Source organism: Trematomus bernacchii, unplaced genomic scaffold (assembly GCF_902827165.1).
Source record: "Trematomus bernacchii unplaced genomic scaffold, fTreBer1.1, whole genome shotgun sequence".
NCBI lineage: Eukaryota > Metazoa > Chordata > Actinopteri > Perciformes > Nototheniidae > Trematomus > Trematomus bernacchii.
Window position 1 is genome coordinate 243,149 of NW_022987696.1, and position 25,917 is coordinate 269,065.

The 25,917-nt window shown below is 41.4% G+C and overlaps 1 protein-coding gene across 1 annotated transcript in view; it reads right to left on the reverse strand.

Annotated features, from left to right (window-relative positions):
- Positions 1–25,917, reverse strand: part of LOC117489259 (NLR family CARD domain-containing protein 3-like) — a 34,481-nt gene that overhangs the window by 1,007 nt on the left and 7,557 nt on the right. Inside the window, 7 exon segments of the mRNA XM_034138465.1 lie at positions 1,873–1,919; positions 2,034–2,207; positions 5,346–5,513; positions 5,617–7,042; positions 7,045–7,380; positions 13,229–13,457; positions 18,566–18,644. Of these exon segments, the coding sequence (XP_033994356.1) occupies positions 1,873–1,919; positions 2,034–2,207; positions 5,346–5,513; positions 5,617–7,042; positions 7,045–7,380; positions 13,229–13,457; positions 18,566–18,644 (2,459 nt within the window).

Sequence of the window (25,917 nt, forward strand, 5' to 3'; positions counted from 1 at the left end):
TCTTTTGGAGAAAGATGAAAGTATTAGAACAGACTGTTCTCTACAGCACAGCAGCAGCTCCTCACTGTGCTGTAGAGAACAGTCTGTCTGTGTCTCTGCACATGTTTCTGTAGACTTGAACAATATTTAGATGCAGAGTTCTCTACATACATATCACCATAACAGATGAGAGAGCTTCAGATGAAGCACCACAGTGCATAGCTTCAGATGAAGCTCCACAGTGCATAGCTTCAGATGAAGCTCCACAGTGCGTAGCTTCAGATGAAGCACCACAGTGCGTAGCTTCAGATGAAGCACCACAGTGCGTAGCTTCAGATGAAGCACCACAGTGCGTAGCTTCAGATGAAGCTCCACCGTGCGTAGCTTCAGATGAAGCACCACCGTGCGTAGCTTCAGATGAAGCTCCACCGTGCGTAGCTTCAGATGAAGCTCCACCGTGCGTAGCTGGACACAGAGTCTTGTCCTGTCAGTGAAGTGAGAGCCATGTGGGGCAGCAGTTAGCAGTTAGCAGTTAGCTTCTGGTGAGTGTTTCTGGAGTTCTGCTGCAGGGCTTCTTTCTGCAGGATATATCAGGGGTTTTGCACTTTGTGTGAATTGTGTTTAGTGTTCTGAGAAAATAAGCCCTGCTTTCAAAAAGTGTGTTTTAGAGATTGAAAGAAAGTGTAATGTGTAGTCCAGTACTTGGAACAGGTAGAGGAACTGCCTGAATCTGCTTCTTGGTTATCATTTAGAGTAATAATAAAGACATGGTATTTATAAAGCACTTCTCCTGGTGCTCAGAGACGTTACTTTCAGTCTTCTTCTTTAAATGCACAGGTGGACACCTGGTGAGTTTTATTTCTGCTTTGTGAGTTCTCCTGTTAGTTTGAACATGTCACTGCCTCAATCTGCTGTTCCCCTTTAGTTCCTGTGTTACTCTCTGTATGCAGTAACCAGAGCCTGTGGGGGGAGCGTACTGAGGACATTTCTAAACTGGTCTTTAGGAACTGGAGCTGAATACTTTTGAAAGTATGATTTATATTGACTAAATAGTAAACAACACAAATTAAGAACCTTGGATAGAGATTGAAAACCATCAGTTACAGTTACTCTTTTTTATAAGAAAATAAAACTGTACATGTTGTAATTAATAGTTCATCGTCTGCGTGGAAATAAATAAAAAGATAGCAGGTCAGGAAATAGAATCCCCTAAAGATAAAGCACTCTGGAATAACCCATCAACAACTCTTCAGAGGTCCCAGTCACACTGGCTGACGAGGACACATTGAGGAATGTTCAATGATCAGATTTTGTAAAGGAAAGCTCAATACTTTCATTTCAGGAAGTAAAGAGTTAATATGGACGAAGAGACACCCAAGCTTTTAAAAATTTGAAGTTTAAAAATGGGTTCACAGGAAATGTGGACGTTAAAAACAGAGTTTCAACTGAAGGGGAATTCTAAAAGCAAACATTAAAAAGAGAACATTAATCTGGTATATAATATCTGTATCAGTGCTGAGGACAACGGGGATTACTATATTTACACTAAGTGGAACAAAGACCTGGACGTAGAAGACGCTAAACTAAAATGGAAGGAATGCTTACAACTTACATATAAAATTACTGCAAACTAAAATCTACGATTAACTCAATATAAACGAATGACAAGAATGTATTATAGGAGGGAGAAAATACATACATTTGATAGCAGTGTTTGTTTACATTTTAAACCCTAAATATATGAGAATATACCTATAACAGTGAAAAAAAGAAGTGAACTTTCTGTTAAGAAATGTGTATCTGTTGGTTCTGTGTTCACTTTGTTGTGTTTCTGGATCTCATGTGCAGTGTAACCTGTGCAGCTCTGAGGAATCAAACTGAAAACACACTCACACTTCCTCACACCAGGTTTCAACCACTGCAGTCCACCATGGTCCATCCTGCAGGAAGGAACACAGTCAGAATCAACTTCATACACCTTCACTCAAATCCACCATTACACAGGAAGCAGAGTCCCTCAGTGACAGAGACACAGTCTGTCTGTCTGTCTGTACCTGAGTGTCTCCAGTCTCCAGAGTGGATCCTCCAGTCCAGCAGACAGCAGCTTCTCTCCTGAGTCTCCAGGATGATTGTAGCTCAGGTCCAGCTCTCTCAGATGGGAGGGGTTGGAGCTCAGAGCTGAAGCCAGAGAAACACAGCCTTCCTCTGTGACCAGACAGCCTGACAGACTACACACACACACACACACACACACACACACACACACACACACACACACACACACACACACACAACACACACACACACACACACACACACACACACACACACACACACACACACAATGAGGTGGCTCATCTTCATATTTTGTAGCAGAAAACCTTCAACCAAATATTGATGACCAACTCTGTGGTGGTATCATCAGATCTGCAGGTCTGCAGTAACATTTCTATAGCCTTATAGTCAGTGCTTGAATTGGGCCGGTACTCACCGGCAGTACCGGGACTTCTGATTTTTACCCATCTGGTACCGTTACTTCTTACTGAGTACCGGCACGGTGCCGGTACGGCGGTACTCAGTACTCAGTAGATGCGTCATGAGGTGCCACCGCCGCTTTGCCCGCCTCGCCCCCGGAGCAGCAGTCTTCGTCGCCCCAAAACACCGCCACCCCTCGGCGGCCCGCAAGTGTCAGAGGACCTCGGCAAAACAGAGCCTGCCCAGGTATATGTAAACAAGTTCCCAACTCGCCTGTACAGTGGGGTAAGGCGCTCATTTTGCAGCTCATGGTTTCAAAACAGAGATTGGCTGGAATTTCCTGTAAAAAAGATGCCATCTTCTGCTATGCCTGTAGACATTTCGGTTCAAATACATCTAACTCAGATGCCTTCACCACAATTGTACCAGAGTACCAAACGCTGTCTCCTGGTACTCATCTGAGTAACTCACTAAAAATGAAATACTATATGACAGTAAAACAAGAATACAGTTTAAAAGGAGAGTGATTTGTAAAATATCCATAAAGAAATAGAACATCTGTTTACAGTTGTGTTTCATATGGGTGTTGAGAGATGTATCCATAGATCTCTTCATGTTGCTTTCAAAGTGCACCAGATTGATGCTTTTAACTTCAACATTTAAAAATAAATCTTGTGTTAGACCCACTCCCCACTTATAAAAATAGCACTTTACCCCTGCACCCCCTCTAATCTCAGATGCACCCTGAGCAGTGTTGGGCAAGTTACTTTTAAAAAGTAACTAGTAATAGTTATAGTTACTGCTCTCAAAAAAGTAACTAGTTACTTTATTAGTTACTAAATTATAAAAGTAACTAGTAACAAGTTACTTTGCTTTACTTTAAAAATAATAACAATCAAAATACAAGTTGTTGTGTTGTTCTGTGGCACAGTAAGACTAGTTGTATAGCCCCATGTACATTAGTTAGGTGCTTCAGGAGATTGGCATTGCTGTTATTCGACGTGGACAATGCTTTCTGTCCTGCACACAGTTTACATTTGACCGTAATATTTTTTGCGTCCTTTATCCCCACAAATTGAAAATAGTGGTTATATCTCCAAGTTGTAAATGCGCTGCTGCTCTCGCTGATACTTGCATCTGCCATTGTGTGTGTGTGTGCTGGTGGTGGGCGTTGCCGTGTATGTGTGTGTGTTAGCAAGTGTTTGTGTGTCTGTGTATTTTCCCCATAAGGCAAGACCCGCCCCCAACTCTAACTCTGATTGGCTTACCCTGAAATGTTACCCCGCGTTAACCAATCATCACTCCTCTCTGGTCAAATCAAATCAAATCAAATCAGGTTTTATTTATATAGCACATTTAAAAGCGATTTTTGGTCGAGCCAAAGTGCTGTACATGTAATAAAAACACATTACTACAATCACAATAAAAGACAATAAATTACAACAGATATATATAAAAAACAAAATAAAAATAAAAACACAAGGAAAAGTCAGGAGTCGTGCTCCGCTCTGACTAGAAGGCCAGAGAGAAGAAGTGTGTTTTTAGTGTAGATTTAAAAACCCCTAGGGTCTGGGCCGACCTCACATGGAGGGGCAGAGTGTTCCAGAGCCTAGTGCCAGCTGCTGCGAAGGCTCGGTGCCCTCGGGTTTTTAGCCTGGTCTTGGGCACTACCAGCAGCAGCTGGTCAGCAGACCTTAAAGCTCTGGCTGGGGTGTAGCGCTGGAGGAGTTCAGCTATATAGGCCGGAGCCAGCCCATTTAGTGCTTTAAAAACAAATAAAAGGATTTTAAAATCAATTCTGAACCGAACTGGAAGCCAGTGTAGTGAGGCCAGAATAGGGGTGATGTGGTCACGCTTTTTGTGGCCAGTCAGCAAACGTGCAGCTGCGTTTTGGACTAGCTGCAGGTGTTTAATTGAGGCCTGGTCCATACCCACATACAGAGCGTTGCAATAGTCCAGTCTCGAGGTTACAAAGGCGTTAATAACCCTTTCTAAGTCATTAAAAGATAAATACGACTTGGTTTTGGCCAATAGTCTTATTTAAAAAAAATAGTGGTCACTTTCACTTGTCCATGGTACTGTGAAAGGACATCACTGTATTCGCCTGAAAGTTACTTCCGCACGGAGATTCGGTTCAGTTGGATCACATAATGTAACGCAGTAACGCACCCATTTAAATCACAGTAACGATAACGGCGTTACTGAATGGGAATAGGTAACTAGTAACGTTATTAGTTACCGCAAAAGGTAGTTGTGTTACAGTAACGCGTTAGTTTGTAACGCGTTAGTCCCAACACTGACCCTGAGTCATTTTGTTTAAGTACAGTGAGCGGTTCTAAAATATACAGTAAAGAGACCAACCCACCAGCATTATAGGATATACTATGACTTTGAGCCAAATTCTTGTTTTTAGGCTGTATAAATAAATTGACTTGAAACAGTTGCTGATTTAGAGTACTGGCACCTTTTTTATTCCAATTCAAGCACTACTTATAGCTAAAAATGCTTTTTACAGTCACCATTTTAACCAATGGGATTTAATGGACAATTAGTTGAACCAACATTACAACCCCAACATATGTATTATTCTCTTTGGACCACAAACAAGTTTAAATACAGACAAATATAATACAAGTTACTAAATTAGCAAAGAACTTCAGTATAACATTGCTGCCACGTTTAATGCTGGATGATAAGAAAACCTCAACGTTTGACTTGTTCCTCAGGTCCAGCTCAGACTAGAGGACCAGGAGCTGAGGACAGAGCTTCACAACTTCTCTCTGACAATGTACAAACACTAAAATAATTAAATTAAAGGTCCATCCAATAGTTAATATATGAAGTAATTAGGTGTTCAGAGGGTCAACATTTGTTAACAGCTTTTCACTAACCTGAGGGTCTCCAGATCACAGTGTGGACTCTCCAGTCCAGCAGACAGCAGCTTCACTCCTGAATCCTGCAGGTCGTTGTTACTCAGCTCTCTCAGACTAGAGGACTGGGAGCTGAGGACTGACGACAGAGCTTCACAGCTTCTCTCTGAGAGGTTACAGTCACTCAGCCTGGAGAGGAATCAGTAATACAGAATAAATCAATTATACACTTTTATCATTTTCTGATTAAATAATAAATACATTTAATCTGGATAGTTATGTGTTCACGTACAGAGCTTTGTTGGAGGCTTTGACCACTGGCAGCAGCCTCAGAAGAGCCTCCTCTGAAGCAGAGTATTTCTTCAGGTCAAACACGTCCAGATCTTCTCCTGATGACAGTAAGATGAAGACCAGAGCTGACCACTGAGCAGGAGACAGATTATCTGTGGAGAGACATCCTGAACTCAGGGACCGTTGGATCTGCGTCACTAGAGAACGATCATTCAGTTCATTCAGACAGTGGAACAGGTTGATGCTTCTCTCTGCAGACAGATCCTCATCTATCTTCTTCTTGATGTACTGGACTGTTTTCTGGTTGGTCTCTGAGTCACTTCCAGTCTGTGTCATCAGGCCTCGTAGGAGTTTCTGATTGGTCTGCAGTGAAAGACCCAGGAGGAAGCGGAGGAACAAGTCCAGGTGTCCATTTGGACTCTGTAAGGCCTGGTCCACAGCACTCTGGTAGAGATGTGTTAGTTTAGGTTTGGGTCTCAAGACTTCCTGCAGCCAGGACTGCTGGGAGGTTGTTGGTTCTTCTGCGTTGATGAAGGTCAGATGGACATGAAGAGCAGCCAGAAACTCCTGAACGCTCAGATGGACGAAGCAGAACACCTTGTCCTGGTACAGTCCTCTCTCCTCTCTAAAGACCTGTGTGAACACTCCTGAGTACACTGAGGCTGCTCTGATATCGATGCCACACTCTGTCAGGTCGGACTCATAGAAGATCAGGTTGCCTTTCAGCAGCTGCTCAAAAGCCAGTTTTCCCAGAGACTCCATCATCTCCCTGCTCTCTGGACTCCAGTGTGGATCCGTCTCAGCTCCTCCATGATACTTGATGTTCTTCACTTTGGACTGAACCACCAAGAAGTGGATGTACATCTCAGTCAGGGTCTTGGGCAGCTTTCCTCTCTCTCTGGTTTTCAACACCTCCTCCAGAACTGTAGCAGAGATCCAGCAGAAGACTGGGATGTGGCACATGATGTGGAGGCTTCGTGAGGTCTTGATGTGGGAGATGATGGTGCCGGCCTGCTCCTGATCTCTGAATCTCTTCCTGAAGTACTCCTCCTTCTGTGGGTCAGTGAACCCTCGGATCTCTGTCACCATGTCCACACACTCAGGAGGGATCTGATTGGCTGCTGCAGGTCGTGTGGTTATCCAGAGGCGAGCAGAGGGAAGCAGCTTCCCCCTGATGAGGTTTGTCAGCAGCACATCCACTGAGGTGGACTCTGTGACGTCAGTCAGGATCTCAGTGTTGTGGAAGTCCAGAGGAAGTCGACACTCATCCAGACCGTCAAAGATGAACACAACCGAGAACTGATCAAACCTGCAGATTCCTGCGTCTCTGGTTTCAGAGAAGAACTGATGAACAAGTTCCACCAAGCTGTACTTGTTCTCTCTCACCACATTCAGCTCTCTGAAGGTGAATGGAAATATGAACTGGAGTCCAGAGTGAACGTCTGTGTTAAGACTGTTTTCCCAATGCCAGCCACGCCCTTTGTCATCACTGCTCTGATTGGTGCATCTCTTCCAGGTGAGGCTTTAAAGAGGTCTTCTTGTCTGATGGTTGTTTCTGGTCTGTGTGGTTTCCTGGATGCTGTTTCAATCTGTCTGACCTCATGTTCATCATTGACCTCTGCAACCCCCCCCTCTGTGATGTAGAGCTCTGTGTAGATCTGGTTCAGAAGGGTTGAGTTTCCTGCTTTCGCAATGCCCTCAAACACACACTGGAACTTCTTCTTCAGGTGAGATTTAAGTGTACTGCACACTGCAGCAGGAGTTCCTGAATAAAAAAACAACAAGTGGAACTTGAGAATGCAATTCCTGAAGAAATTGCTAGTGGGAATGCTTTATGCTGAAAAGCTGACGCTGAACTGCTATGCTAAAATGTAATGTTTAAGAAGAAAGTGAAGAATTTAGATTGAAATGATACATGGACACTGGGGGCTTGAAGGCTTGGAAAAGCATCAGAATATTTGAACTGCAAACTTTTTAACTAACTTGATGGCAAATGATCTGTCGTCATGGCAACGGCTTTTGAGGAAAACTCACTAATGGCACAGACATGTTGAAGGGTGGACCATTAACCATTATCTGAAGTCTGGTGCTGTTTTGACCATTTTCATAGGAGTTACGACAACATCATGTTTTATGGCGAGGGATGCGTTTCCATGGAAACAGCCTATGGTGAGATCTCAGATTTGGCATAGAGCTGTTGAGGCATGGACCGGTGATATACAAGTGAAGTTTGGGGGACGATCGGACTCTGTCCATTGGAGTTACAGCGACATCGTGTTTTATGGCGAGGGATGCATTTCCATGCAAACGGCATATGATGACACCCCATAATTGACGTAGAGCTGTTGAGGGCCGGACCATTAACCATTATCTGAAGTCTGGTGCTGTTTTGACTATTTGCATAGGTATCACGACAACATCGTGTTTTTTGGCAAGGGATGCGTTTCCATGGAAACGCATATGGTGAGATCTCAGATTTGGCATAGAGCCGTTGAGGCATGGACCGGTGAAATACAGGTGAAGTTTGGGGGACGATCGGACTGTGTCCATTGGAGTTACAGCGACATCGTGTTTTATGGCGAGGGACAACCCAGTCTCACGGCATTTCGTGTTATAGTCACGACATTTAATCTATTGAGTCGTGTTCACCAACACGGTTTCCCCCTTTTTTTCGTGTCACACAGAACGATTTTAAAAGCAATGTATTTCTATAGAGAGGCGAAGTCCCTCCTCTTCCGGTTGAGCTCCATGGGACCTTATTTTGTAAAAAGTATGCATTGAAGTCAATGGAGAGAGAAAGATTATCTTTCGATCCCGTTTGAATTGAGCCACGAATTACACATATGATGTTTGTCAATTTAAAAGATCATTTTACAAGTCAAAAAAATAAAAATGTGTCGTAAAACTGGGCATGTTGAGAGCTGTACATACACACAAGGGGAGTTAGTCGGTTCGTAAGAGCCAGCATGCGGGACCGGGATTCTGGGATTTGTAGTCTTTCTAGTTGCGTATTTTCATAGTCTTATATTTCAACAGTTTTACGACAAACTGAGACTTTTTTGACATGGAAATTATTATTTAAGATTGACAAACATCATATGTGTAATTCGTGGCACAATTCAAACTGGATCGAAAGATAATCTTTCTCTCTCCATTGACTTCAATACATGCTTTTTCCGAAATAAGGTCCCATGGGTCGGAAGTAGAAGGGCGGGACTTCGCCTCTCTATTGTTAGTGTGTTTCGTGCCTGCACCACGTCTTTTTGTCCGGTCGGGTCTTGGAAGACCGGAAGCTGTGTGGTTCATAAAAACATGTTCTTACTCATTATCAAGCCACGATTATTGTTTTTATTTTAAATCATATAATGTCGGACTTTCTTTGCCGTCTGTGAGGAAAAGAAATGTGGCTCAGAGCCTCAGGATACTGAAATCTGTATTCTTTAAATCTTTTTTCCCTTCTAATTTGTTATTCTTTTCTAAATAACACACTGTTATTTACTTAAGCAATAGCTCACGACAGGCCGTGGTATATGGTCATTATATCACAGCTAAGGGGCGTGGTTCAACCCCCTTAGCTGTGATATACTGAGCATATACCACGGCCTGAAGTGAGCTATTGCTTTTATAAAACGGTTACCAAGTGTGGCAATATGAAAGAAAAATACACACTCTAATTTAAATAGTTTTTATTAGTAAATAATGATGTTCAAAATAAAATAGTCCCTCCGTTGCCTTCTGCACAAAACATGCAACAACACTAACAGCTAGCGAACATATTAGCCAGAGAGCGTTGATCCATTATTTGGCTATTTATTTACATTAATGTGTATGTTGCCGTTTATTGTGCAGCCACTGAAAACCTGTCCAGCATCAGTAGAATGGCTTACGTGGTTACTTGTATAGGCTGAGGTTGTTCTAGGCTGTTGCTTGGCGTGGCGAGAATATTGCTCCACTTTCTCCGGTCCCCGAGATTGGGCTTCCAGTAGCTCTGGAGAGAGCTTTCGCACCTGTGGCCACTAACGGTCATCATTTCTCTGCTTTGTTTCAAGACCCGCATCAGAAAGCTTTTCAATGGTGGTACCTTTCCAGTTGGTCTACCTCAGGGGTACTCAAATACAAATCTTAAAGGTCCAAAGAAATTTTTCAATAAGACAAAGGTCCGTTTATTACGGTCATTCAAACTTTTAAACAATTGCAACAAGATTCTTAACACGAGGTTGCAAAAACAAAAAGTCTCTGTATGCAGCAGTTTTCATTGTTATTGTGTCTGTGCTTGATCCCTCAGAGTTGCAGTGTAAGAGCTGCACAGTTATGAATAAAGGCAGCTGCACCCTCTTTCATTCAGCATTCCCTTATTGCTTTATAAATGTCTTGCCCCCTTGTGTGTCCACTGAGGTTCGTCAGGCCCAACACATCTTCAACAAACTCCCCCTTTGCCTCATCATACAAACTCACAAACACCAGCAACTGAGCATTGTCAGTGGTGTCAGTGGACTCATCCACAGCTAAGGAAATGCACTGTGCATTTTGTATTCCATCACAAAGCTGATTAATCAAATCACCAGCCAGTATTTATGTTCTTCTGGTTGCTGTGGAATCTGAGAGGGGGATTTGCTTGATTTTACCTGTTATTTCCTCTTTTTGTTTGCCTTCAAACATGGTCTCCATCACTTCAGTCATGCATTCTTTTATACTTCAGTTATTATCCAGTGGAAAGTCCTTACCTACTGGCCTAGTTCAATCAAAGTGGTTACTTTCTGTTGGCTGGGCAGTGTAGTTTTACACACCGTCTTATTTGACTTTCTCAGGACTTAAAACTGTTTTTTGGGGGCAAAGAAAAAAATATATTTACACACGTAAGGTCATCATCTTAACAGTTTTGTATGCTCATCCGTGAGCAGAGCATCAAGTTGACATGTCTATTACAGCTGAATGCGGCGATTACCATCTTGTTCAGCAAAACGCCTCACAAACTTATTAAGATCAATAGCTTTAGTGCGTTTTGATTCAATGCTGAGTACAGCCACACTGACAGTCTATTCTCTGTCATTGTAGACCGCACCTCATTCCTTCAGTACTTGGGTCCGGATGCTTCTCGTTTTGCGCCGTCCCGTTCAAATGAAATCGCCGCCAATCATATTTCCACGCTCGCGCCAGGGCCGGGGGAGGGGTTACAAGACGTGCGTCTTGTGCTGCATTCACTTGCACTCGGACATTAGAGACTTTCTCTCATAAATGTCCGATGAGCCACAACTTTTCTATTATACTACTACTATTCTATATTTTTATCATTGACCTTCTACTTTCCCCCTATGAAAGGATGTACTCTTAATATTTTTTTCATCAAATATAACATCTTAAAGAAATAATTCAATAACGTGGTTTAACCACTAGGCGGTGCACACAAGGTACACACAGCCATAATAACTTTGTATTATTAGTGTAGGACACTTATGTATGTATAACATCTGAAGATGTGTAGTTTTATTCATGTTTTCACATAATTGTACAGGATATTGCTATATTATTTCACATGTTTTACATCTACACATTAATATCTGATTGTAAAACATCACAGACAGAAAGGTATATCCGTCATTTAATGGTAAGCTATTGAAATTGTGAATCCATAGATGTGTCTCCCATCACCCAAATCCCCTGACTATTCTCTCAACTCAGTATTTACAATCTTATATTCAAAGAAAATCAGTAATATCTTTAAAAACTACAAGTCCTTTTCTATCAGCTGTGCACCGTTATGGTGTAAATACAGCCTATCTACCAATTGGATCAAATATAAAAGTCAGCCGAATTAATGTTGATACTGCAAGGAGACGTATTGTGTGAAGAGAAATGTAAGATGTTGTTTAATTGCTGATATATTTATGATCCACGCATATTCAGTTTCCGTGGCTGTTCTTCCTGTTAGTCTAGAAGTCTTCTCATCAGGGCTCTATAAATAAATAACTACGGCAGATGTGTAATATTCAATGCAGCCGAACCGTGTATTACAATGCCGTTTTGTGATGACTTCCAAAGAGAAAAGCAAGCACACTCGGAATAAAGTATTATTTATTTTTTTTAAATGTTTTTCGGATTTCATATCGCATAAACACCATGTCCCAACGTGCATTGCGGCACTCAGTTCAGTGGGTGTTTATCTGTTTCCGGTTATTTTATTTTGAAATTCAGTTCCTGACGGACGAAACACACTAGAAATACATTGCTTTTAAAATCGTTCTGTGTGACACGAAAAAAAGGGGAAAATCGTGTTGGTGTTAAATCTTGTGACTATAACACGAAATGCCGTGAGAATGGGTTGTGAGGGATGCGTTTCCATGGTAACACCACATTATGTAACATCAGATTTGATGTAGAGCTGTTCAGGGCCACAGTGTTAACCATCATGTGATGTTTGGTGGCGTTCTGAGCATGTCAGTTTGAGTTATGACATCATCGTGTTCCATGACACACCTGTGCTTGAACCCAGAGATCAAAGGTTTCCATGGTGATGTGCAGTAATCAGTGAGAGGAGAGCCTTTTCATTGTTCTGAATGAGAGATAAACGTGTTGTTGAAGAACCGTAAAAGATATCGGTGAAATGTCAACGCGTGAAGCAAGTGTGCTTTTGGGGTACTTTCGGGTTAATAATGTGGCCTTTTTGGCAGATTAACTAAAGGTGTGCTGCTGCTGCTGTGAGGAAAGATCAGCCTGAAATTACAATGGGGTTTAATGGAGACATGTTGAAAGTTTTTGTCACTTCATGCCCTCAATTATTTTTGCTTAATTATTTGTTAGATAGAGATGTTTTCCTACGTTTTTCAGGAAAAATGATGTCTCAGGAATGTAGGGTTTTGGAATTATGGCAGGTTTAAAAAAATATATATGAAGGCTTATTTCAAGCTGTCCCCCACTCTAGCTTTGAGATCACGCACTCTAGCGTTAACGAGCTGCGCAATACACACTAACGTTAAAATCTGAAGAAGGCCTATTTACAACTGAACAATGTTTAATATCTCTAAAAGTATGAATCTGATTTCAAAGTTGTGTTACACGAATAATGTCAGAAAGATGTGTAACATTTTAAAGTTGGAATGAGGTTTCTAAGTGAAAGTATGAATGAACAGTTAGCAGTTGAAGTCGCATGAAGATTTGTTCAAGTCTGAAGAATTTCTCCATTGACTTCAATGTTAAAAATGTGATGAATTATGGGATGTATCTCTGGAATTCTAAAAGTTATGAATGATAAAAGTAATAGCAATCGATTCCCGACCGAGCTGAACGTTTTGATGTTTGAACGGAGTTTCTGCGATGTGGAATGTGGGAGGAGAAGAGGGACAAAATAACCCGGCGGAATAATAATAAGTATAAAGAATGTGTGCGTAGAAGAACAAGTAGTTGGAATGCTGTATCAGCTTTCCAACTAAATCAGTGAGTGGGTCCTGCAGACACACTGAGACTCTGAACATTTAAGTGTGGCTGTATAGTTTGAATCAGCTCCTCAGAGGACACACTGATGCAGACGTGTGCAGCATATTAACAGCAGAGTTTGTAAACTTCTCCATGTTCCTCCATCTCCTCTCCATCATGTTAAATGTGTTAAACCCTCTTACTGCTCTGCAGACGCTCAGCCAGCTCCTCCTGCTTCATGCTCCTCAGGAAGTGCAGTGTGATGTTCTGAAATGCCTCTCTGCTGCTCCTCCTCTGCTCTTCATCCTCACCATCCAACACCTCCTCTTCCTCACTCTGACTCTCTAAGCCTTCTGGGTAATCTGAACTCAGAGCCTTCTGGATCTTCTTCAGCTCGTTCTTCACAAAAGTGACGATGTTCTCCTCCAGCAGCTGGAACAGATTGATGAACATTGATCAGATGAATATCGTTAAAACTAAAGTTATTATGTTAGGGATAATGTGCAGCAAGGAGGATATTATTAAAAATAACACCCAACGCAAATCTTGATAATCCTCTTTTTTCTATAATCACCACCCTCTTGGATTGCTCGACTGCTTCACTCACACTTAGGCAGGGCCACACCTCACTACAGAATCCTCTGGGATCTCTGAAACAGATTTAGTCGTCTGCCAGCAGTTCATTGAACCTGGTTCTCCAGAGGTTAGTAGAGGTAAGACCTTTCAGAGGTGAATCTGAGCCCAGGGTTCCTGCAGGTTTCGCCTAGGCAAGGCAAGGCAAGTTTATTTATATAGCACCTTTCAACACAAGGTAATTCAAAGTGCTTTACAAAAATGGAAGACATTTTAAAAATGGCATTTAAAATCAGTCATTAAAAAGGAAAGATAATAAAATAAACATTAAAAGAAAAAATACATGGATAAAAGTTAAAAGTTACAGTGCAGTTTAAGATGTGAATAGTTCAATTAAAAGCAGCGGCAAAAAGAAAAGTCTTCAGCCTGGATTTAAAAGTAGTAAGAGTTGCAGCGGACCTGCAGGTTTCTGGGAGTTTGTTCCAGATATTCGGAGCATAATAACTGAATGCTGCTTTACCATGTTTAGTTCTGACTCTGGGGACAGAAAGTTGACCAGTCCCTGAAGACCTGAGGGTTCTGGATGGTTCATAATTTAGCAGTAGGTCAGACATGTATTTTGGGCCTAAACCATTCAAAGCTTTATAAACCAGCAACAATATTTTGAAATCTATTCTTTGACACACAGGAAGCCAGTGTAAAGACTTCAGAACAGGAGTGATGTGATCCACTTTCTTAGTGTTAGTGAGGACTCGAGCAGCGGCGTTCTGAATTAGCTGCAGCTTTCTAATAGATTTTTTAGTGAGGCCTGTAAAGACACCATTGCAGTAGTCGAGTCTACTGAAGATAAAAGCATGGACAAGTTTTTCCAAATCCTGCTGTGACATTAGTCCTTTAATCCTAGATATGTTCTTTAGGTGATAGTAGGCTGATTTAGTAACTGTTTTAATGTGACTGTTGAAACTCAGGTCAGAGTCCATGACTACACCTAGATTTCTGGCTTTATCTGTTGTTTTGAACATTGCAGACTGAAGCTCAGCGCTAACTTTTATACGTTCTGCCTTGGCTCCAAAAACCATTACCTCAGTTTTATCTTTGTTTAATTGGAGAAAGTTCTGACACATCCAGTCATTGATTTGTTCAATGCACTTACTCAGTGTTTGAATTGGAGCATAATCTCCTGGTGAAATTGTTACGTACATTTGTGTGTCATCCGCATAGCTATGGTAACTTATTTTGTTGTTTTTCATTATCTGAGCCAGTGGTAGCATGTAGATGTTAAAGAGAAGAGGCCCCAAGATGGAGCCTTGAGGTACCCCACATGTCATATTTGTCAACTCAGATGTGTATTTACCTATAGAAATAAAGTTTTTTCTGTCCTTTAAGTAGGACTCAAACCAATTTAGAACTGTTGCCGAAAGTCCCACCCAGTTTTCTAGTCGGTCTAGTAATATGTTGTGGTCAACAGTGTCAAATGCAGCACTGAGATCTAATAATACTAACACTGAAGTTCTGCCACTGTCTGTGTTTAAGTGGATGTCATTGAAGACCTTTACAAGAGCAGTCTCAGTGCTGTGGTTTGGACGAAATCCTGACTGGAACACATCCAAACAGTTATTTAAATGCAAGAAGTTACTCAACTGTTGAAATACTACTTTTTCAATGATTTTACCTAGAAATGGCAGGTTTGATATTGGCCTGTAATTGTTCATTACTGAGGCATCTAGATTATTCTTTTTTAAGAGCGGTTTAATGACTGCAGTTTTCAGGGCCTCTGGAAAAATACCTGAGTGAAGAGATGTGTTTACTATATGAAGTAGATCTGAGGCCATGCAAGGAAAAACATCTTTGAAAAATCCTGTTGGAATAATATCAAGGCAGCAGGAGGAGAATTTCAGAAGTTGAATAATGTCCTCTAAGTTTTTACCATTAATCTGATGGAATTGTGTCATGGTGTTTGAATTGATATTAGGTGGACATAGGGACAAAACATTTGCTGTACCTGATGTAGAGGCACTGACTGCTTGTCTAATTTTCTGAATTTTGTCAGTGAAGAAGGAGGCAAAATCATTCCTGCAGGTTTCGCCTACTCAAATTTAAGACTTTTTAAGACCTTTTTAAGACCATTTTGAATAGAATTTAAGACCTATTTCACTGCAAGAAAGTATGAAGGAAAATTGCTATGAAAGAAGAAATACGTCCCATAATTACTTACAAAGTAAATGTAAAGGCATAACAGTCCAGAACTGTGTTAGCGTGTTAGACAAAAAGTGTATGTGTCTGTGTGTCTGTGTGTGTGTGTTAGGGGTGTGCAATTAATCGTATTTTAAATTGCAAATTACGATTTTGGCCTGCCACAATTACGAAATTATTTTGCTTTGCTAGGTTGTGACAGTGCACTACAACATATTTGATCTAATTAATTTTAGTCTAATTTATTTGTATTTATCATATTTATATATGTTTAATAGCTTGTGGAAGTGCGCTCCAAAATATGTGTTGATCTTGTTTATTGGTATTTATTATTTTGATATTATTTATTTAAATGTATAATTAATTTAATTTATTTTTGTATTGGTTTTGCATTTTTGTATTGGTTTTGCAGTTGAATTATACGTTCAGGGTAATCAACAGTTAAAAAGTCAAATTATTATTTGTTTTAAAGTTCAATAAATGGATGTTTTCAAAGTCAATGAATAATCGTATTTAATAATCTTGATATCAATTATTGACCAAAATAATCGTGATTATGATTTTTGCCATAATCGAGCAGCCTTAGTGTGTGTGTGTGTGTGTGTGTGTGTGTGTGTGTGTGTGTGTGTGTGTGTGTGTGTGTGTGTGTGTGTGTGTGTGTGTGTGTGTGTGTGTGTGTGTGTGTGTGTGTGTGAGAGAGAGAGTGACAAGAGCTATATTCAGAGCTCTGCTGCACCTCCGCTTTTAGGGTTGATGTAGACCCAAACGTCGCCCGGTGTTGTTGCGGGAGCTGCTGCAGTAGCTAACGCTACATTAGCATACGCTAATTTCTTTTGCAAAAGGTGCAGCGGGCTTCAAACACGTTCCCCTCCACTGGTTTCAACAAAGCACTAAATTCGATATTTTCCAACCAATAACGGTTGAACTTACACTTCCCCATATTTATTTGTAAGTAGATTTGAAGATACATGAGTTTCTGACTGCCGCTAGCTGAAGCTTGGTTGCTAGGTTACTAGCTGGGTGTTCTCCAATAAGGGGCCGGGGGAAACAAAGTTAGTGATTACTGGTTCCATGTTGATTTAATTCAATACAGATTGTTGGGGGGAACTGAAAGGCTCTTACCGTACAGGTTACTTTGCAGCCCGGACATTTCCCCCAAAACACATTTAGAGGCGATCGCAACACAGAAGTACCTTTCAAATCCCATCATTTTTAAGACCTTCTAAATCATATTTAAGACCTTTCTTATTTTTTTGGTCATATTTAAGACCTTTTTAAGGCCTTAAATTCAGATTATCAAATTTAAGACTTTTTAAGACTTTTTAAGACCCGCGGGAACCCTGTGAGCCTAAACTTTCATAGACTCAATAGGTTCTGATAGGTCAATCAGTAGCTCTGATTAATAGTCAGAGATGAATACAGGTCCGCCGACGCAACAACAGTTAATTTAAAGAAGACAACATGTGATCATCTGTCCGTCTGAAGGCCTGCTGGTCTAAACAGAGCAGCATGGACACTGTCAGGACCTGAATGGTAGATCATCTGTAGTTCATAGGAAATGTATATTTGTACCAGTGTTGTAGTCAAGTCACCAATTCACGAGTCCAAGTCACTCTCGAGTCACCACTCTTCGAGTCCGAGTCCAAGTCCGAGTCACCAAGGGAGAGTCGAGTCCGAGTCCAAGTCCGAGTCACCCAAGGAGTGTCCGAGTCGAGTCCGAGTCCGAGTCATCATTACCTGTGTTCGAGTCCGAGTCCAAGTCCGAGTCACCCAAGGAGTGTCCGAGTCGAGTCCGAGTCCGAGTCATCATTACCTGTGTTCGAGTCCGAGTCCAAGTCCGAGTCACCTAAGAAGAGTCCGAGTCAAGTCAGAGTCACAAGTCTTCATGTATTAATCTTCGTGGATATATGTGTTGAAATGTAGCTGCTCCTCCACATTGCTTTTATCCTGTCATGTTATACTAATCTGTCTATTGAACTGCTGTGAAGCCAGTTTGGCTACAATTCTTGTAATAGGTGCTATACAAATATAAAGCTTATTACTAATATTAATATTATTATATATAAATAAACTATATTTAAAATGAGTTACCTTTTAGAGAAGTGATTATATTTGTATGCCAATATTTTCCTATGGTAAAGTTTTCGTTTTGCACTTTTATTTTGATAGTAATAAGATCGGGACTCTTATTTTGAAGGAACTTTTACCGGTTAAATTGGTTTACTGATAAAGATTTAGCCCCAGAAAGCACATGGCTACTTAGCATGCAAAATGACGTCATTCTGCATGCTAAGTAGCCATGTGTTTTCGTGTTATCGGCTGAATATTTATTTATTGATTAGATCACGTTACTCTGATGATAGTGTTCAAGACAGTCTATATGTCTGAACTCGATGTTTAGAGTAATGTGTTACGGAGCCTTCTCTTCAATATTGTTTCCACATAGAGCATTTTGCGCTGCTCTTTTCCAATGTGGAAGCAGAATGTGTGAAAGCATACAGCACGATGCGGGGTGTGTCTCTAGACATCTTTAGACTGGAATAGCGGGGGCCCAGTACGTGAAAAAATCACGAGTCCGAGTCCAAGTCCAAGTCAGTGTACGCGATAATTCACGAGTCCGAGTCCGAGTCCAAGTCATCGTGTGCGAGAATTCACGAGTCCAAGTCCGAGTCGCGTCAATCAGTGCGCGAGTCCGAGTCGAGTCACGAGTCCCGAAAATCGGCACTCGAGTCCGAGTCCAGGACTCGAGTACTCCATCTCTGATTTGTACACACCATAAATATGGAGTCCAGGTCTGTGTGATGCTTCGGGGCAGACTGATCACTGGGAACCTCGGAGAACTCCTGCAGAACTCTGTGGAGAAAACATCCAGAACATTTAAAGAGTCTAATCTGCACACAGCTGACTGAAGGTGTTCTGAGATGAAGACAGAATAACAGGGTAGCTGTGGCTCAGCAGGAGGAGGGGGGGGGTTATAAAAACACCAACATTACTGAGGCCTGAAAGCGTCCGACCATCAGAAGCCTCCCAGCAGCTGATGGTGCGAGGAACAGAAAGCCCCATTATTATCTGGAGCCTGATCTGAACCAATCTGTGGTGCCTTCTCCAAAGAGAGTCAGATGCCCCTTTCACACCAACGCGGTTCCAGGGCCGGTTCGGAGCTAGAGCCTGATAAGCACCGTTTTTCCTGTTCACACCGCAGCGGAGCCGGCTCTAAGCACCGAAAAATGGTGCTTACCAAGTACCAAAAAATTGTCGGTCTAGAAGCAAGAACCAATAGGCTACGTCACACTTACATCGGAGGCGGGGGCAGGGGCGGGATCAACCTGAGCAACATTTTATTGGCGAGTACGGCAAATACAAGTTGTAACAAGCAGTAGCGCTGAGCAAAGTGACTAGAACACAACCACACACTTATAAAAAAAACACACTTTATAAAGTCAGGCAACACTAACCAGGCTTCGTGTGATTCTGTTTATTTGTACCTTACTTTGACCATCCGTTCGCTGTTATTGATCATTGTGGAGAGCAGGCAGACGTTTTGTTTTGTATTATAGCAGCTATCGGATGGAATCAATACATGGGCTGCACAGGTTGTCATGTCCGACTATCACAAGTAGAATCATAATGAAAAATACGCCGGTAAAATGTGCCTGTAGAAAACGGCTTATGCCACAATAGGATAGCAACAAGTAGTCAAGATAGTCAGTTTAGCTTCGGTTGCTATGCTAACATCACCCATGTTATACCAGAGAAACTTTCATAACAGCGTTGTGATGCCAAACAGCAGTCAGCACTGCAGCGGTCGGTACAGCAGTATATTTTATTTTGTTAACACTGTAAACTTGACAGCTTTTTAACCCGCACCTCCTACTGGTTAAAGCACGTTATTACACGTTTAGAGTAATTGCAATGCAGGTAGATTGTGTTGCTTTTTAATGACTGTTTAAAATGCCTTTTTCTTAATGTCTTTCATTTTTGTAAAGCACTTTTGAATGTGTTATATTTGATGAAAACATTTAAATATTAAGAGTACATACTCTTAATATAGTGGGAAAGTGGAAGGTCAATGATATAAATAATATAGAATAGAAAATATCAAGAAGATACTGTAAGTGATCTCTACAATAAAACAGTTTAGTGCCTGATAGGAGGATGTGCAAAACAGACAAACTAATAAGGCTTTATTTAAACATTAAAGAATACTTTAGGTTACGGTCTTCTTTTAAATAAGAAAAAAGCTTTGGGGGTATCTACAGATATTAAGCCTGACAAAGTACTTAACGTCTAATATATTGCATGGTTTGTTTTGGAACTTGACAATCAACTTTCCTGCAATGTTAACTATGTTGAAGCACTTATTTTAACTGACATTATACATATTAATTATAGGACGATTCGGTATCGATGCAGTGACGGAAGATAATCGAAACAAAAACGGCTTATGCCACAATAGGATAGCAACAAGTAGTCAAGATAGTCAGTTTAGCTTTGGTTGCTATGCTAACATCACCCATGTTATACCAGAGAAACTTTCATAACAGCGTTGTGATGCCAAACAGCAGCCAGCACTGCAGCGGTCGGTAAATGCCCTGAAACACATTAATAAACAATGAACCACGGCACTCTGGAGAAAAGTATAAGGTTTGAGAAGTAGTTATTTTATTTAATCTGGCTTCGTATGAATAAAAGCAACACGATAATCGACCCGACGCCGTTGAGCTACGTAAACGGTGACGTCATGATGCAGCACCAGTCGGGCTCTGGGCGGTGTGAACAAAACGGGGGCTGAAAAGAAAAACCGGTTCCAAACCAGAAGAGCTCAAGAGGAGCTAGAACGGGAACCACGTTGGTGTGAAAGGGGCAAGATAGTAACAGAGTCCAGTTTTAAATTCTTACCTTTGATCAGCACTATGTCCAGCTTTAAAGTTCATAGGAGACGCCATAGACCAGTCACTCTTCATGGACTCACAGCTGGGTCCAGGTCTCTGCTGCTGGATCCTGAGACTGATAAAGAACAGAGTAATAAACAGGGTTCCTGCAGGTTTCGCCAACTCAAATTTAAGACTTTTTAAGACCTTTTTCAGACCACTTTGAATAGAATTTACGGCAAGAAAGTATGAAGGAAAATTGCTATGAAAAAAGAAATACGTGCCATAATTATTTATATATGTTTAATAGCTTGTGGAAGTGCGCTCCAAAATATTTGTTGATCTTGTTTATTGGTATATTATTTATTTAAATGTATCATTTATTTAATAGATTTTTGCAACCTGGTCTCACCAGAATGCGTGACTCCACCACGACTCCTTAACACCGCAGTGCGTGGTGGAGTCACGAACTTTGCTACATTTACGTGTCGGCACCACGCAAACAACCCCAATGTAAAGTGAATGAGGCTCCTTTGTCGTGGTGCACACACGCATTTCTACAACGTCCAACAGTGAGCTTTTATTCTATAAAACGTTTTTAAAATCTACTTTATAGCTTGTAGTAACTCACGGGAGGCTTCTTTTATTTTATTTGTATTCATAATAATTTTTATTTTTCGTCAGAATGTATTATGGTGCATTATTCACCAATGTTTGTTCTCAAAAAACAGTGCATTGTGTGTAATACAACTGTGATTTTTATTAAATGAGTTAGTTTTTAAGGAAGGCCAGAGCTTCAGCTGTGTCAAATAGATTGTTCCCTTTAGTTAACGTTATTTAAAAGATAATTATATTCCTATTTGATCAAGTCCCCTTTATTGTATTACGGACGCAGAGAGCAATGTGAGCGTCCATTCCCATTGGATAACGGAGGATTTTACACCCGGAAGTAAGTATTCTCCTTACTGTCGATTGATTTTACAGTGATATCTGCACTACTCATCAACTCAAAAATACCAGATTATCCTTGTTAATTACACAACATTGATTGGTTTAAATTGTGTACAATGCTTTTGTAATTTTCCCCTTCGATTCGGAGAAACAAATATTTGTTCAGAGTTTAGGATGGCCGAAGACACTACACTACCCAGAATCCTCAGCTATTGATCCGCTTTGCCTCAAGCTCTGTGATTGGTTGACCTCCAACTGCATTCCATATGAAAAAAACGTTTCGTAAAAGATCAAATCATACTTTATTCAGCAGTGCTTGCTTTACTCTTTGAAAGTCATCACATGAATGCATTGTAATGAATGGTTCGGCTACATTAAACATTACACATCTGTCGTAGTTCTTTATTTATCTACAGAGATCGGGCCTCAGAATAGACCGGAAACTATTCTTTTAGCGTTCTGTTTTAATTTCACAATAAAGTTAGTAGTAATATTTTGTTTTGATATTATTGTTTTTTATGAACTACTAGACCGCTGGGTCATGTTAAGACCATCTTTTCTGTGTTGCTGTGGGTTTTTTACATCGCTTTTGTGTTACAAATATCAAAACAATAACAGAATATATCCGTCGTAAACTAAACCAGAAACAGCAGTACTCATAGCAAAAAGCTTCCGGTTTCGCTATGAGTGGTCGCATTTTCGAGAGCTCCCGCTTTGGAGGTTATTCCTCACGATTTTTTACATATTTCATCCTCCTGACAATATGGATTATGGACTCCTACCTCAACTCATCAATGAGGCAACATCACTTAGAGAAGGAGAGTAGTGAAAGCAGGGATAAAATGAACCACAATGACTTTTACCTTCTCAACGGCTGGGAAAGGAAACACCTCGCTTTTGGAAGTGCAAGCATTCATGCATTATTAACTGCAAACCCGACGCGAAAGTACTTACCCCCGTCAGGCAAACTAGACCGAAGAAGTATGATCGTCTTGGTCTTATTGTTAGCGGGAGACATCCATCTGAATCCGGGCCCGGTGCAGACAAGAAGCCATTCCTGCAGGCTCGAGGAGCTAGCATCACAACTAGCATCACAACTAGCATCTCTTCCGCTACAGCAACAACTACGCGACGACAACAGAGACCATGGAGACAGCGGAGACCGAGGAATCAACGGAGACTTCGACATTCCCCCGGGGACGCCTCGGCAGACAGACACGCATGAGGCAGTGACGAGAGGAAGAGAACCGAGATCCGAGGGAACAAATATCCACCATGTTGTTAGCCACCCTGCTAGCATATCGACGGCTAAAGCTACAACGGAGCCTCCCTCCCCCCACCACCCCACCGCTCCAAGCACCACGGCAGGCCGCAAGCCGTTTGCTGTAACGGACAAAGACAAATATCTTCAAGCTGACGACATTATGCATTTAAACAACAAAAATGGACTACATATCTTTCATCTGAACACTAACAGCCTGAGACACAAACTGGCTGAACTCAGGCAACTGTTCATGAACGGTAAGGCAAGCATATTATGCTTTTCTGAGACCAAATTGGACAATTCCATTACAGATTCAGAGATTGAAATTGAAGATTATCTTGTAGTGAGAAGGGACAGGAACGTGAATGGAGGTGGTGTCTGCATGTACATACATAAAGACACCAATTTCAAAAACCGTACTGACCTGCATCATGAAAATATTGAATCTGTGTGGGTTGAAATTCTTTTTGACAATGCTAAATCTGTAATAGTCGGGACAATCTATAGACCACCGGAACAGAGTGACTTTTATGATACATTAGATGGGTGTTTGGCTGATGTGGGGGATGTAGAGACAATTATTATTGGAGACTGGAACACGGATATGCAACGTAAAGACACGTCCGTCTTCAAGTCCTTCAGTAGGATTTGTGATCTGCACGGCTTCAGCCAGTTAATCACCCAACCCACCCGGGTATGTGAAACAACACAAACTACCATTGATCTCATTCTGACCTCTGACAGGTCCAGGATCTCCAGTAAAGGGGTTATAGCATGCGGTTTAAGTGATCATTATATGATATTCTGTACCCGCAAAAAGCTAAAACAAAAGGCCGGCTGTCACAAAACAGTCATATCTAGAGACCTCAAAAACTACTCTAGCGAGGCCTTTAACCTAGAACTGGAGAGCCTGGACTGGTCAGATGAGCTCAGTGGTACACAAGTTGAAGAAACATGGCTTGGTTTCAAAAACAAATTCTCTGCAATACTCAATGATTTGGCCCCCCTAAGAACAACCAGGGTAAAAAAATCGCGCTGAGCCGTGGATGCACTCCGGCATACTGACCGCCATGAAAACCAGAGACAAAAAATGCTCTGAGTTTCATAAAAGTCAGTCAATGCTTTCCAAAAGCACGAGCAGTGAACTCCAGGCCCACGTGACTGAACTAAAAATTGAAAGAAACAGACTAAGAAATGACGTAAGCTCCATGATCAAAACTGCCAAAAAGAATTTCATCAATGACAAAACTGAGGAAAACAAAAATAAACCCTGTGAACTTTGGAAATTACTCAATAACCAGCTTGGCTGCAGTAAAAAACTCAAAACGAGATTTTCAAACGTAAACATAAAGACAGATAACAGGCTCATCACAGACAAACTGGATGTGGCCAAGTACTTGAACATTTTTTTCACAAACATAGCCACAACTCTTGTAAATAAATTACCCTCCCACTCAGGGCTTTTTGGAGTAGATCACATCATGACCTACTACAAAAACCTAGGGGTACGCAAAGATGATTTCAGTCTAGCAAGGGTAACAACAGCAGAGGTACTCATTAAACTGAGCGCCCTCAAACCTAACAAGGCCACTGGCCACGACAATATCCCCTCCAAATTCCTCAGAGACACAGCAACCGCCATCTCACCAGTCATAGCTCACATAATTAACCTCTCCATAAAACAGGGAAAAGTACCCAAAGACTTCAAAATTGCAAGAGTAACCCCCCTGCACAAAAAGGGCAGCAAATTGGACCCAGGCAACTACCGCCCTGTTTCTATACTTACCTCCATCTCGAAAGTCATGGAAAAAATAGTATATGAACAGGTCGAAAAGTACCTCGCAGAAAAGAAACTAATCTATGAATTTCAATCTGGCTTTAGAACATCCCACTCCACTGACACATGCCTTCTTTATTTGAGCGACCACATCAAACAAGAGGTGGACGAGGGTAAATACTGCGGCATGGTGATGCTGGACCTACAAAAGGCTTTCGACACTGTCAATCACCCCATTCTGATTGACAAGCTAAAAGCAATTGGTTTTGATAAACTATCGGTGAGCTGGATGCAATCCTACCTGGAGGGGAGAGAACAGATGGTGGAGGTAAACGGTACTCTGTCCCCCCCCCTCCCAGTGAGCTGTGGTGTTCCACAAGGAAGCATATTAGGTCCGTTACTGTTCCTAATTTATGCAAATGACATGTCATCAGCATGTGACTGCAACTTGTTCCTGTTCGCGGACGACTCAGCCCTGCTGGTCTCTGACAGGAGCAGATTGCAGGTTGAAAAAACCCTCAGCTCCGAGCTCGGCAGAATCTGCACCTGGCTCGCCGATAATAAATTATCATTACACCTGGGTAAAACAGAGTCCATTCTCTTCGGTTCGAAACATAATCTCAGCAAATCCGACGACTTCTCAGTTGCAGTGGGTGACATTATTGTCACAAGTAAGAAGGAAATTACATACCTAGGATCTATTCTTGAGGCAAACCTCTCCTGTGACAAAATGGCATCCAATGTAATAAAAAAAGTCAATCAAAGAACTAGATTCCTATACCGGATCTCCTCTCTGGTAAACAAAAACACCCTGAAAACTCTGGCAGGAGCACTCATTCAAGGGTACTATGACTATGCTTGCACGTCATGGTACCATAGCACCTCCAAGGCGCTAAAAATAAAACTTCAAACATCGCAAAATAAACTGGTCAGACTACTGCTTGACCTTTCATCTAGAACCCACCTCACCTCTGCCCACTTTGACAACCTAGGATGGCTTAGAGTAGACGACAGAGTACAGCTACTTGCAATGGGCCTGGTCTACAAGATCCACTACACCTCTATGGTACCCATGTACATGTCAAAATTCTTCCCAAAGGTCAAGGAATACCATGATCATAACACCAGAGGGAGCTCCACAAATCATGTAAAACCCAGATTTGGCACAAAAAAAGGGGAATACACGTTTCGCAATTATGCCACATCAAGGTGGAACGCTCTTCCCACAACTGTAAAGGAAAGTAAAACTATACTTACCTTCAA